The sequence below is a fragment of the Coregonus lavaretus genome (assembly GCF_964263955.1).
Source record: "Coregonus lavaretus genome assembly, chromosome: 21".
Taxonomy (NCBI): Eukaryota; Metazoa; Chordata; class Actinopteri; order Salmoniformes; family Salmonidae; genus Coregonus; species Coregonus lavaretus.
The window spans coordinates 22,827,664-22,842,937 of record NC_140008.1 but is presented as its reverse complement, the minus strand read 5'-3'; the positions used below and the strand labels follow the sequence as shown (position 1 = coordinate 22,842,937).

General features: G+C 40.4%; 1 protein-coding gene across 1 annotated transcript; it reads left to right on the top strand.

Annotated features, from left to right (window-relative positions):
* Window positions 1-10,087: 10,087 nt before the first annotated feature.
* dmrta2 (DMRT-like family A2) lies at window positions 10,088-11,735 on the top strand (the record flags this gene model as incomplete). The annotated part of the gene is made up of 2 exons (XM_084185363.1): window positions 10,088-10,529; window positions 10,888-11,735. The coding sequence occupies 2 exons, from the start codon at window positions 10,088-10,090 to the stop codon at window positions 11,733-11,735; spliced, it is 1,290 nt and encodes a 429-aa protein (XP_084041489.1).
* Window positions 11,736-15,274: the final 3,539 nt, after the last annotated feature.

Genomic DNA, 15,274 nt, shown 5'->3' with positions numbered 1-15,274 from the left:
TCAGTCTGAGCCAGCACTCTCTTGAAATGCACACAGACACACATACTTCGGTTGACATTTTATATTATTATTGTGGCCTTAATTATTATTATTTTTCTGATTTAAGTGATATCTTAATACAGATTTGACAGGCAACGATTTGAGGAGCTGTAGTGGAGAGATGAGTAGGCTATTCATTTTGTAAATTTCACTTGGCACATTATTTATAGTATTACATTTTTTTTACGCCTTTATTTTTACCTTTTGAGTCATTGGGCACGTTCCTATGCTTCGATGTTGCTGACGCCTGACAGTTCTAACAATGCAAGGATAGATATTTTAAGTATCAGCAAACCACATATGTTGTAGCAATTTGTCAACTGTTGGTTGATGCGTCGCCTCACCTTAGCTGTGGAACGCGCCCGTTATGATTTTGGGGTTTCTGTCATTGAGACCTCAGCATCAGCAAACTTTCTATTCCACATTAAAGCTGTTATATTATTTATGCCATTTGTCTATTTGGCCAGTAGGCTATGGGCTGTCCCTGTCTGAAAGATATGAATTAGAGTTTTTGTGTTTGACTCTAAACTGTGTACGTCTGCATGCTGTACTCAATTAGCGAACATGGGAAGCTTCCTGTGTAAAAACCAGGCAGTGGAAAAGACTACATTATCAGTGCCACTAAAATGGTAAATACTAGTTTGCGTTTCCTAAGAAGAGTTATTTGCGTCATTGTCTTGTTTTATAGCAATATTTTCCAGACATCTAGTATAATCTGCCACAAAGGCTAATTTTCTCAGTTCAGCAATGAGCTTATAGGCTTATCTCTCCATCTGCAATGGAGTTCTTTTGACAGCAAAAGGCAAAGTTTGATCCGGCACAGTGGGCCCAACAGTAGAGGCCGCATTTTTCACTGAGAATTTTTATCAAAAGATGCAGGTTTCGGGAATCAGGATTAGTGCTCTCAATGCATGCCTCTAATGAAATGACCAGAATAGATTTGGTGTTATTTCTGGCATTCTTGTTTCTCATTTGGGTGGAGCGTCAGTCATTAAGGTAGAACAGGAGCTCATGCAGCGGGTTTCAGAACAGGAGAATGTGCGTTGGGTCATTGGTGAAAACAGGTGGCGAGCAAATAAGAAAATCCAGAAATTCTTAATCTTCTTGTCATATTGTGTGCATCTGACCTGTGAAGAGAAAATAATCTCTCCATCCTGGAGGCAAATTCAGCCCTCTGCAACATTCCCACAGCTTTCTTGGTTCTCACGCAAGGAATTTGAATGTTTAATGTGTTCAATCAGTCAGACTTCCACAGGCTTCTGTGTGTGCCTGGTGAGACAGAGCTGAGCATGCGTCAGTCGGTCCCCTTCACAACCTGACACACCCTGTCAGTAACCTACTGCTCAAAAGACACTCACAGAATTGTATCCCTCATTTGAATTATCCAGGTTTATACATAGATACAGGTGTAGGATCTTCATTTGATCATCCTGTTGCAGGTTAACTTTAAATTGTCTAGTGTATTTGAGGTTTTAAAAGGCTTCTGAAGTTTGTAATTTCCACTTTGAAATTTCAGACTTGATTTTTCCCTTATGAAAAATGAATCAACCTCTACAAAAATGTCCTTTAATTATAATCCACATAATTCAAATGTTCTGTTGCTGCAGGATTATTTTCCTGCTGTATGAAACTGGTTCAAATTAAGATCATACATATGTACATGGATTCTAGTGATTTAGCTAGTCATTACTCTTTCCAATGTTTGAGAAACGGATGGTGAGTACTAGGAGTGACAAGTTCATGTCACAGCGGAGACTGAACAGGGCATTTACAGGATGTGGTTGCAGATTCCTAAGGTTATCAATCACTCAATTTGTTATCCTGATTTGTGACATTTTTGTGACTGTTCCTGATACCCTGGCAAAACTAATAGCTGTCGCAGTTAAACTTCCCTCATGCATTCACACTTTAAGGTCCCACAACTATGACTTGTTGAAAAAGGTCAAATGTAGATTTTTAATTTAAGGAGCTTGCATGTCAGAAGTGTGCACATCCAGTTTACAGAGTTACCTATTTTGACCCAGAGTGCCATCATGGTTGTAAAAGTATGGAATCCTGAACAGAGCTTAAGGTAGAGGAGAGGTCACCGCAAGGTCAGGATGTTCATTGAACATGAGCTGGGTTCACATAAGCAAGAGACGGGTGCATCATTCTTGTCAGGCCTTCTTCCCCAGGGAACTATGTGGATTGTGCAACTCCTCTGATGTGTGACATTACAGTTTCAATCATTGAATGATTCACTAATGCACTTGGGCAACTTTTTTGTACAGCTGCAACTAATGATGATGATGCAGTCGGAAATGCCTATTGGATATTATATTTCTCTCAACTTGATCCAGCTTGTCACCTGATTTTTTTGTTGTTGTAACTGCCATGCTAAAAATATTATAGCCTACTAGAATTGCAATATGTTCTGTTAGATAATTTTATTTCAGAGGATTGGTTGGTTAATGTATTGATGTGTACATGGTTAATCAAAACGACCTCCTTACTAAATCATTGGTCTGTAAAGTTCTATTTTTAACAGTTTTACTGAAGTTTGTAGGTGTCATTATAGTCCCCAGGACATCCGTTCTCAAACATAGTGTTGCAGTAAACTGTGAGTGACGACCTTTGGATGTCTCAATCAGTGCGTCTTAAAGACCCTGGCTGTCACTCAGGGTCTCATCTTTAAGTAAAGCCTCCGCTGTTAAATCTCACATTTTGAGAATGTGGCTGTGTGACAATGGACCTATTCTCTGGCTTCCTGTGGCACAGATTCACTGGTGGCAACATCAGGTGGTGACTTTATTATTCCCTAACAAAAGGGAAGCGTTCAATAATGTTTAACCAGTCTTCCAGGGTCAAGAATGTTGGCCCCTGGTGATGGAACAGAATTCCCGATGCAAGTGATCTCTCCTTTGAAGTAAGATGTGATCCCACAGCATCCAGCATTTTAAATCCACTCACCCAGTGATGGAGGGATCCCAGACTAAACTAACCTGGAGGGTCACTCAACGTTTACTTTCTCAGAGATGTTGGCACTCAATGAGCGCCAAAGAAACAATCTATGCAGCTTAAACTGTTGGGCACAAAAGGGGGCTCATTTCTCTCTGGGTTTCTTGTTCAATAAGAGTGTGTGTGTGTGTGAGTGAGGGGGGGGGTGAGTAAGGAGAGTCTGGATGTGTGTGTGCATGATGGAAAGTGGGTAGGGGAGGTGGAGGAGGGGTCAAAAACGTTCATCTTAAACTTTTTTCTAATCAATGCATAATTGTACCTCCCTTTACAGCATAGCATCAGAAGATGTATGATTAATAAGGTTTAACAGCCTTATGATGATCCTGTCATTATTGTCTAATAACCAACCCTAATGCCAAAGTTATATTAATTTTTAAAGTCAATTTAGCTTTTGGCTCATGCAAGTATAAAGGTTCTGATATTAAAACCTATGGAAATGCTAATAGTTGTGAAAAATCAAAAATAAATATGATATATACTATAGGTAAAGTAGCTATGTAGAACACAAATCGGTGACCTGCATATTTATTTAATATGCGATGAAAGCCTATACCCCTACATGTATACAATACATTGGACCATTAAACACTCAAATATATGATTAAAGCAAGAGCCCCTAGTAATAAAACTCAAATCGGTTTTTCGATTGAAATTAAGAGAATTTATATCATTAAAAATGTATCATTAGTTTTTTATTCTTTCTCGCATTAATGTTGTTGCCTTTTATTTACTTCAAATTGAATGAAGTTATTTGATTTGATTTACCTCGAGGCCACCATTAAGCGTCTGTAGGCCTATAGGCTATGAAAATTAAATGAATGAAAGCGTTTTTATAAAATGTTGTCCTTTTAGGTAAATTAAACCAGGAATAATAACTATTTTGGATAACATAGACTATTTCAAATGCAGTTTCAAACATAGGCACAACAACAATATCCTATGTTTAATTATTTACATATATATTGGTTCGATGTAGCCTAGTTTGGACTGTAGGTCTTTATCAATATGTTCCGTTTTTAGGCCGTTTTTATTTTGATAGAATATAATAATTACAGGCTCCGTCTCCGTAAACCACAGGGTACACATAAATGATGCCATGTCCTATACTAAGACTGAGTGGTAGCTTTTGCAATTATGTTTTTGAAAGTTTTTTTTATCCATCATCACTAAAACCATGAGATAGTGAAAGGTGATATGCAGAGCGGGATTTTAATATAGCCTATTTCTGACTGCATGAATAACCAACCGTGCTGCATTTTAAAATAAACTATATAGGCGCATACAACAGGAGACAATATGTTATTGTTTCCCTCATGTAAATTAGATCATGAGAAACTAAATGTTGTGTGGCCTAATATAGCCTTTCAGTTATTACAAGAGCTGAAATTCTGACAATTGTGAACTCTTGTCAATAATTTCAGCTCTTGTAATAAAAGGTAAGGCAATAATTATGATCAAAGCCCACTCACCATCAGGCCTATAGGAGATGATGTTTGCAGTTTTGTAATTGTAGTAAATTGGTAATAGGTTAAACTCAAATTAACGCTTAATTGACTTGTTATTATGGGTCATAAAGTCATAACATCCGGCTAAACGTTATGTCTGATTAGAAGGCTACAATTCAACAGGCTATAATTGCAACGACATGGAACATTAAGTTATTTAACGATTCCCACATCCATTTATATGCTATTTTTTGTTAAACGTGAAAGAAAAAAGCTTAAACATGTGGCATTTGGATTATCATGCCCTCGAATAAAGCATTAAACAGGGCTAAAGGGGTTTGAATGGGAGCAGTGGTAGTGCGAAGTGAAGCAGAGTAATTATTGCTTCATAATTGTGTTCTTTTTCTTTTTGAACACGGTCTTGAGGCCAGTCACACTTGGAACCGGCGCGGTTGTGACATTTAGGAGGCTAGTCTTTGTACTGAACATTTCAAGTTTAAAAAACAAGGCCAATTGAAGCGGCAGAGCTCAAAGCCCAGACCATTGTAGCAGAACACATTGAGTTTTGATTGGGGACAATGGTGTTTCTCAAATTTCGCGCAAAAACCCAAACTCCATCTGTGATCTCAATGAACGACCATTCATAGGCTACCTTCTTTTCTGTACCATTCGTTTGCAAAGGAGGCAGATGTGGAAGGATAGAGCCTGCATTTTAATTGGCTGTGCGTACTTAACACACACACATTGAGGCTACTCTAAAACCGTGTTTAACATTTTACAATTGGAGGTGTGGAATGGCTGTAAATAAATAGCTTGATTACTTTTATTGACATACTTGTATGCACACTGTTGTCATTATTGTAGCCTAATACATACGTATGAAACATATTAAATGAATCTCCTCCTTATGGCTGAATAATTGTAGCCCACTCTATGTAAAGTGAGGGATGACACGCACTGCCAACCTGCCTTGAGGGCAGAAGAAACGGCCTGGCTTTGGAGAACGGTACGTGCGTGTGTGCTTGGTGCATGCACTGAGAGGTGGGAAAAAGGTTTGTCAAAGAGACTTTAAATTCATATGCGATTTCGGGTTTTAGAAATGCGTGTTGTTCCATCAGTCAAGAGCGGGAGAGAAGGACTCTCAGGCTCAAGTGTTTGTTGAGGAACTGAGACCTTTTCCCACTTATTCGCAGAGAAATACAGCAATGTCAGTATCTTCCATTGAGCCTATAGGCCTCATTTTTTTTGTCAAGAGTAGTCCGTGAGTTATGGGTAACCTAGGCTATCCTCATCTTCCAAGTTTTGGATATCAACATCGACCTAATCCATTTTTACTGGGGTAGCCTGTAAGGTTCGATATTGCCAAACCATTTCAGGTCCTATACAATAGTGGGCAATAGCTTTACCTCACAGTAATAAATTAATAGTTATTTTTCTGAAGTTATTTTAAGGTTGTGATCTACAATATCTTCAGGGAAATGCAACCATTCGCTTAAACTCCATCATCATCGCCAGAGCCTCATGTGAACTAGAGGTTAACAACGTAATGAGCACTTGGTGAGTAGATGAAGCGTGTAAATACGCACTGGTTTTCCCAAACCCTGTGCCTCTTACACCTTGTATAACTGCTACTCTAACCTCTGTCGCTGTTAATAGACTATGCGATTTCATCGGGAGACCCCAGGAGGCAATCCGTGTCCAGCCGTGCTCAGGCAGGGCAGCAGCAGCGAAAGAGGTCGCTCAAATACCTCACCAGGGTGCTGCGGCAGCAGAAACATGCTGCTACATATGTTGGGTCAAGCACTCCCTTTGTGGCTGCCTAAAATGGTGTAAAAACCCAGTCATCTGTAGCCTTTCTTAAAGAAATGAAAGCCTCGCATGGGTTTTTGAAGCATAGGCCTAATGAACTGTTCAAAGAATGTTGAATTTCTTAAGTGCCCACAGTCACGTTTTAATTGCGCTGGGGCATTTAATTGGAAGCCATGAGAGAACCCACATAAGAATGTTTTATGGTAGGCCTATTGGATTCTTATTTTATTAGATTTGTATTAAACTACCATATTAACTCACTTTATTAAGGCTGTTATATTTCCAACTTTAACCGATAGAATTGTCCATGCTTGTAGACTAATAGGCTAGTAGCCTACATTTAGGCCTAATTATTGTTAGATTAATGCCTCCAAATGGTCATTTATTGTGCCTGTGTTTTTTAGCATGTTGAGGTTTATCCTCAATCTATTAATCAACTAACTTTGTTCAACATTGACTATAAGTGACATCAACTCCACCTCAATGTTTATATATTAGGCTATGCCACACCGTGATTTATTATAAAAACGCAAATTAACACCTCTTGCTTGGCAATTTTCATGCGTGTGAGATTGCTGCGGAGATAATTAGTCTGAATGTCAAAAATATGTAGTTTAATTTCATCTCTATTAGGTAATTAAAGGTGCAGATGACAGCGGCGGGGGAAACAGATGGCATTTGCTTACTGTGGTTCATAGGTAAACAATGAGAAGAGCCGCAGGTCCGCGTGCTGGACACGCAGCGCGCGGAGCAGAGTGCAGCATGCACCCCTAGTAGAAGGGACCAGAAAAGTCCTAGCCTAAATGTGGAAAGGTGCTCAGGGTTACAGAGGAACAGGTTATGATGTTTTGGTTTGTTGTTATGAAATTACTCATGCAGCCCTATTCACTCAATATAAACCCACATTCGTTATAATACAATTAATGCAGTGTCCCATGTAGGCCTAAGGTTTAGTCGGTCTGTATTTGTAAATTATGAGAATTATTGCTAAATGTTACTAGAGAGGGGGCATGCAATGTTTTGGTTTTCTGCAATCCATCAATATTACTGTGAAATTACAGAATTTGGTGCAAATAAAACATACCACTCAACATTGCATGATCCACAAGGCCTAGTTCAGAAGAAAACATCATTGCCTAGCATAGACCTACATTTCACGTTCTTGGTAGGCCTATTTACATTTGTTTATCAATCTTGTGCCATTGCAAATAGTTATTAGAGTCCACTAAATAAAGTTATTGAATTGATGCACTCGAATGAACATTTCATATAAAACCTTTAAATATATATTATTGAATCGATCCTTATCGTTAGATATAGCCTATTCCTCCTTATTTAAATAAATGGTTTGTACAATGTTAAAATGGCGTTCTGTGGTTGATGAGAATTGACCAAGGGAAGCATACACCGCGAAGTTTCATCCAATGTATCAACCATATCCACATCATTTTTAAATTTGATTGTAGGCATTGGTCAACGAGAGCATGGATCCACAGGCAACATCAGGATCCCAAGTTCAGCCTGTAGTGACATCGGACATTTTACATTTTAGTCATTTAGCAGACGCTCTTATCCAGAGCGACTTACAGTAGTGAGTTCATACGTTATTTGTATTTTTTTTTCATACGGACGACTGCAACATCATCCCCGGGTATCCATGCATGGCCAGCAACCTCCAACAAGTTAGTAGGCTATATCACCTGCAAACTGGTCGACCAAAAATAGCCTACAAATTAGAAATCTTGATATCTTGTGAGAAAAATGTAAACAGTTCAATGTGCACTAATAAAAGTTGAATAATGGGTTCATACAGGCTAAGTTGGAATTCATTAGTCACATTGAATTATTGCAACTTTTTTGAGTAAAGGCTCAGAAAATGTGTAATAATAGTGATCATTATAATTATAATAATCGTACAAAAAATGACTGCATTATCGTTATCACTTCATTTGAGTAAACAATGATTTATTGATTCTCGCATTGTCAGTGTCGTTTTAAATGATTACATCTAAAAATAGGGTAATATGAATGAAACAACGAAAACACTTTTGTTATCAACATCTATGATTAATAGCAAATAGAAATTAGCTTGATTGCAGGAAAATATAGGCTTAAAACACGCGGTCTTCAAATTTCGAGCTGGCTGTAAAGGATTTGTTTAGGCTATAGCCTATGTACTCATAAAGGGTTAATAGTTTTTTCGCCATTTTATTTATGTATGTTGACGGTATTTGGTAGCTATGTGCTTGAATTTAAATATTGTAAAAATAATAGTAATAATAATAGTAATAATAAATAATAATATTAATAATAAAAAACAACTTTCAAATAAAACGAAAATTATGTTGGTTCATTGTTTGCTGAGTACATAAATAATATTTACTGCTTTGGGATATACTTTTAGACAACATGGTCTTCTATAGGCCTATATATTGTTTTCCTAAATATAACCAGACTGATTTATTAGTATATTTTAGTATTTTTTTTTTTTTTACATAATAAGATAAGTAGCGTATCGATGTAGCTAAGGGTCCGGCTTGCCTCAATCGCATAATGCATGTCCATGAGTAGCATTAAAATCGTGTCATAATTTGGATTAGGCCTATCATTGTACAATGAAAACACTTACAACGTTACTATTGTAAAACAAATACGTTACTATTGTTATTATAAAAAGTTGGGTTTATAATAAGGCAACCTCATTTTATTATTTTTTATTTATATGATAAAGACGTTCTTTTCCAACTCCATGCACACAATTCTACCAGCAATTGCATAGCATAGGCTAGTCTATTTGAATCAATATGTAAACGTCACTTACCTTGTGATTTGACAGAATTAAAAGGGCAGTGACGTCAGTGAGACTTTAATTATTGTCTGTCTCGAAAAAGGTGTAAATAAAATTGAAGGATCAATAACGGCTTTTTATACAAGCAAGACACGTGATGTACAACATCAATAAAAATAATCAAGCAAAGCAATATGGATCAACTTCAGATAGCTTAGGCCAATCGAATTATTGCCTGAAAATGTCTCTATTGAGAAAATTGCATTTAATTTGATCTTGGGAATCTTTTCCCATACTATTTCCCATAACAAATATGACTTAATTTAAAACGTAGTTCCATTTGCTTTGGAATTCGAGTTAGTTAAAAATAATGTATTTTAGCTCTGCAGGATCCCATTCAGATTCTAAACACTTGTTATTTGAGAAAGAACTCTGGTGGACACAGTTGAAAAAGGGACAAGCCAATCAGATTGCACCTTCCCCCTTTGGCCAATGACAGGCGCCACATTGTTGTCAAATTTGTCTAATGAAAACGTAGGAGCAACAATGGAGAGAGAGGGGATCTGTATCTAGTGGCAATCTCTTGAGTAAGTTAGTGTCTCACGCTGGTGCGAGTATAGCAACCTCGGCTCCTTTTGGTGAAATTAAGTTAAACAGGGGAGAGCACTAATTTCTGCAAGTCTCTTGGATTTTTCATCGTAAATAACACCTTTAAAGTTCGATTTCAGTATAGATTGTTGCAGAGTTCATCAAGTATTGACAGGTTGCACGGCGTTTTTATACCTTATTAGCGTAAATTGACGGCTATTTGACAACAGGTCCTTTATCTTGGTGAAGCTTTAGGTGAGGCTACATTCCGTTCTCTTCAATGGACAGAAAACACCAGTAGAAGATTACTTAATAAGTTGTGCAGATATGTTGAAAACTGTTCAGCTGTTGTGAACAATCCTCGATACATCATCACGTAACTTTTTCCCAATTGATAGTAGATATTGGTCAGCGACAGGACATGGATCTGAGACCAGAGCTCTCCACGGCGCCATCAGGATCTCAGGTCCACCCTGGAGGGTCTGTCAACATCCCTGTCTCCATGGCCAGTAGCCTCCTGCGGGGTCCGATGCTATATCGCACAACGGAGAAGTATCCCCGCACCCCGAAGTGCGCCCGCTGCAGGAATCATGGCGTGGTATCTGCGCTGAAGGGCCATAAACGCTATTGCCGCTGGAAGGACTGTATGTGCGCCAAATGCACCCTAATCGCCGAGAGACAGCGCGTCATGGCCGCACAAGTGGCACTCCGTAGACAACAAGCTCAGGAGGAGAACGAAGCCCGGGAGCTGCAGCTCCTGTACGGGACAGCAGAAGGGCTAGCTCTGGCGGCCGCAAACGGCATCATACCACCTCGTCAGAATTATGAGGTCTTCGGTTCTGTCAACAACGAAAGTAACTCAGGTGAGGGAATTTATAGATTATCCTGCTCAGATTAGCCTGTTCATAAACATGTTTAGGCCTAAATATTGGTGCAAGGTAGGTCAGGTTGTTTTGTGCGTAAATCCTGTGCATAGCATGTGCTTTGCGCATTGGTTTTTGGTAACTTTGAAGAGTAATGTAAAGGACCCCGATAGAGAAATAATGTTCTTATGTGATGCATATTTCAAGAGGACATATTGGCATTTAATTTATCAAACTGTCAAGTGAAAGTGACCATCTTGATAACGGTAACAAAATCAAACGTAGCCTATTAGGCGCCTCTTTTATTTAAGTGACATCAACATCTCATCGATTCTTTTTTTATGTATCTATTTCACAGATTCAAGCATGCAGAAGTATGAATTGTTTCCGAAGTCCCAAATGTCGGGATCAGTGACCCAGCAGCAGACGGTGGGCAAATCGGTTTCCACTGACAGCGAACCAGGGATCTCCTCCCCAGACGCGCGTCATGGCTCTGGCTCTGAGAATGGAGACGGAGAGTCGTTCATCAGCTCTCCTGTCTCCAAGGCTCTGAAAGACGGAGAGGACACCCCGGGTTCGATTAGCCCCCTAGGTTCTGACTCGGGTTCGGAGACCGACAAAGATGATCAAGAACCCTCCCCCTCCTCGGCCGTCTCCAGGCAAATGAACCCCATCGACATCCTGACCAGAGTGTTCCCCAGCCACAAGCGCAGTGTTCTGGAACTGGTTCTACAAGGCTGCGGGAAAGACGTGGTGCAGGCCATCGAGCAAATTCTCAACAACAGTGGACAAGCCAAGGCCCCCGAGCAGGTGTGGACAGCAGAACGCATACTCCAGAGCGCACAGCCTCCCCTCTCCTCCACTCCAAGGCCCATGTTACCGGGAGCCATGACGCTGAGCAACCGCTCTGCCTTCTCCCCACTGCAGCCAAACGCGACACATTTTGGCGCTGATCCCAGCACCTACCCCCTGAGCACCCATCTGGGACTAAACCCCTTGCGTCTGGCCTACTCGGCCCACAGCAGAGGGCTCACCTTCATGACACCTTACTCCACCACGGGGTTGATGCCAACTCTGGGCTTCAGACCGCCCATGGACTACGCATTCAGTGACCTCATACGGGACAGGACACTCTTGCACAAGGACCAGGGGTACACCAATGGGCTGTACAGGCCCCTCGGCAACAACAACACAGACAAACCGTGAGACTGAGAATGTACAATGTGTCATTAACTCAGTCGTGTTGGGACTATGATTCAAGTGGACACATTCATAGAGGGACAATGTCTTTGTAGCCACAAGTGTTGAATGTTATGGAGAGATCAGTAACGTGTTTGGCTATTGCACTGCTGTACACAATGCTTTGCTTTTAGTTGGTTTACTTGCCCAAAATGGCATGAGAAACCAAGCTCACTTATAAATAACGCTGTTTTCTTAGAGATAGCCTATTATTCCTTAAACATATGTCTTGCTAGAAATCCCCCGCCAAGTGTGTAACCTGAAAATATCTAGTCAATTAAAGTATTTTGTCTGAAAACATTACTAAAGCGGTTGCAATTCCCGAAAAATGGACAGGCAAACTATTCATCACACCATAATGTTTGCAGTAGCATAATAATGGAGTGCATATATGGAGAAGATACAAATTATAACTTCGATATGATTCCTGTAAATTGTGGGGTTTTGAGATTGGTCGCAACCCAATATCACTTTAAAACAAATGTGTTGTTGGATGATCCTGGTGCAATTGTTACTTTTACCTTTTCATTCCGAGTAATTTTTTTCTGGATGAAAACATCCAACCTTACTAACGAATTTTTGCTCACTCTTTTATAGTAGCCTACATCCATGCTTAACAAATGTTTAAGTGGGGTGTCTTAAATTATTACCATAACGTGTAAATTACTGACGTTGAACATTTAAAATCGGAAGCTTAATTGTAAAACTATTGATGTATTGGCATTCCTTCCCTGACTTTGTTTTGATTGTTTTCTCCAACAGTACAGTGTGTATTTAATTACAGTTAAGATTATTATATTACAGTTGACTTTACCTGTGTACTTGACCCAGCATTTATCAGCTACAACCCTTTTTCTCTATTTTGTGAAATAGCATTTTTTTGTGCTGAAAATATTTATTTTCTGTCACAAGCTGTACCTTCACGTGAAATTGCTGGAAATAAATGTTATTTTATACAAAATGATTGCCAATTCATTCTAGGCACTAATAAAGCATTTCTTTTCACACACACGCACGCGCACACGCGCGCACACACGCACACACACACACACACACACACACACACACACACACACACACACACACACTTATTACTAGGCTATTATTAGTAGTTGTTATTAGCCTATTATTTGCAGTAATTGGGGGTCGTCAGAATCTTGTCTTGTCTCATCATTACAATATTTTCATTCCCCATTTTGCCTTTATTCATTTATAATAATCGTATAGACTTAGACTCAGTCCTTGGAAACGGAAACACACAGGGAAGGGGCAAAGAACATATTCATTTAGGAATTAAAAATCCACTACACTTGGAATATGATGCTGTGGAAACATAATCTCTCTTGCTCGCAGGAATCGAAGTGTTTACTCACGCCCGCCAAATACTGTATAACAATGTAAACTAAGTATTTGACAGTGTGCCTTCATAATGACAAACGGAAAACGAAACCCAACACCTATTGAGAGCCCCTTATTCCACATTGCATGGCTTTGATGGCTTTAATTTAACTGGAAATACATGTTTTCTGTTATTCGATTAATTTCTTTGAATTAATATTTGTCCATTGATACATGTACAAAATAAGAATAAATCAAATCAAATCACATTTTATTTGTAGACCTTACAGTGAAATGCTTACTTACAAGCCCTTAACCAACAATGCAGTTTTAAGAAAGAATACCAAAACAAATTTCACAAAAAAATACAATATAAAATAATACAAAGTAAAAGTAACAAATAATTAAAGAGCAGCAGTAAAAATAACAATAGCGAGGCTATATACAGGGGGTACCGGTACCAAGTCAATGTGTGGGGGCACTGGTTAGTCGAGGTAATTGGACATGTAGGTAGAGTTATTAAAGTGACTATGCATAGATAATAAACAGAGAGTAGCAGCAGCGTAAAATAGGGGTGGGGGGGCAATGCAAATAGTCTGGGTAGCCATTTGGTAGATGTTCAGGAGTCTTATGGCTTGGGGGTAGAAGCTGTCAAGAAGCCTTTTGGACCTAGACGTGACGCTCCGGTAACGCTTGACATGCGGTAGCAGAGAGAACAGTCTATGACTAGGGTGGCTGGAGTATTTTACAATTTTTAGGGCCTTCCTCTGACACCGCCTGGTATAGAGGTCCTGGATGGCAGGAAGCTTGGCCCCAGTGATGTACTGGGCCGTACGCACTACCCTCTGTAGTACCTTGCGGTCGGGGGCAGAGCAGTTGCCATACCAGGCAGTGATGCAACCAGTCAGGATGCTCTCGATGGTGCAGCTGTAGAACCTTTTGAGGATCTGAGGACACATGCCAAATCTTTTCAGTCTCCTTAGGGGGAATAGGTTTTGTCGCGCCCTCTTCACGACTATCTTAGTGTGCTTGGACCATGTTAGTTTGTTGGTGATGTGGACACCAAGGAACTTGAAGCTCTCAACCTTCTCCACTACAGCCCTGTCGATGAGAAGGGAGGCGTGTCCTCGGTCCTCTTCTTTTTCCTGTAGTCCACAATCATCTCCTTTGTCTTGATCACGTTGAGGGAGAGGTTGTTGTCCTGGCACCACACGGCCAGGTCTCTGACCTCCTCCCTATGAGTTGTCTCGTCATGGTTGGTGATCAGGCCTACCACTGTTGTGTCATCGGCAAACTTAATGATGGTGTTGGAGTCGTGCCTGACCATGCAGTCATGAGTGAACAGGGAGTACAGGAGGGGACTGAGCATGCACCCCTGAGGGGCCCCCGTGTTGAGGATCAGCGTTGGCGAATGTGTTGTTACCTACCCTTACCACCTGGGGGCGGCCTGTCAGGAAGTCCAGGATCCAGTTGCAGAAGGAGGTGTTTAGTCCCAGGGTCCTTAGCTTAGTGATGAGCTTTGAGGGCACTATGGTGTTGAACGCTGAGCTGTAGTCAATGAATAGCATTCTCACATAGGTGTTCCTTTTGTCCAGGTGTGAAAGGGCAGTGTGGAGCGCAATAGAGATTGCTTCATCTGTGGATCTGTTGGGACGGTATGCAAATTGGAGTGGGTCTAGGGTTTCTGGGATAATGGTGTTGATGTGAGCCATGACCAGCCTTTCAAAGCACTTCATGGCTACAGACGTGAGTGCTATGGGTTCGGTAGTCATTTAGGCAGGTTACATTAGTGTTCTTGGGCACAGGGACTATGGTGGTCTGCTTGAAACATGTTGGTATTACAGACTCAGACAGGGACATGTTGAAAATGTCAGTGAAGACACTTGCCAGTTGGTCAGCACATGCTCAGAGTACATGTCCTGGTAATCCGTCTGGCCCTGTGGCCTTGTGAATGTTGACCTGTTTAAAGGTCTTACTCACATCGGCTATGGAGAGCGTGATCACACAGTCATCCGGAACAGCTGATGCTCTCATGCATGTTTCAGTGTTACTTGCTTCGAAGCGAGCATTGAAGTAATTTAGCTCGTCTGGTAGGCTCGTGTCACTGGGCAGCTTGCGGCTGTGCTTCCCTTTCTAGTCTGTAATAGTTTGCCAGCCCTGCCACATCC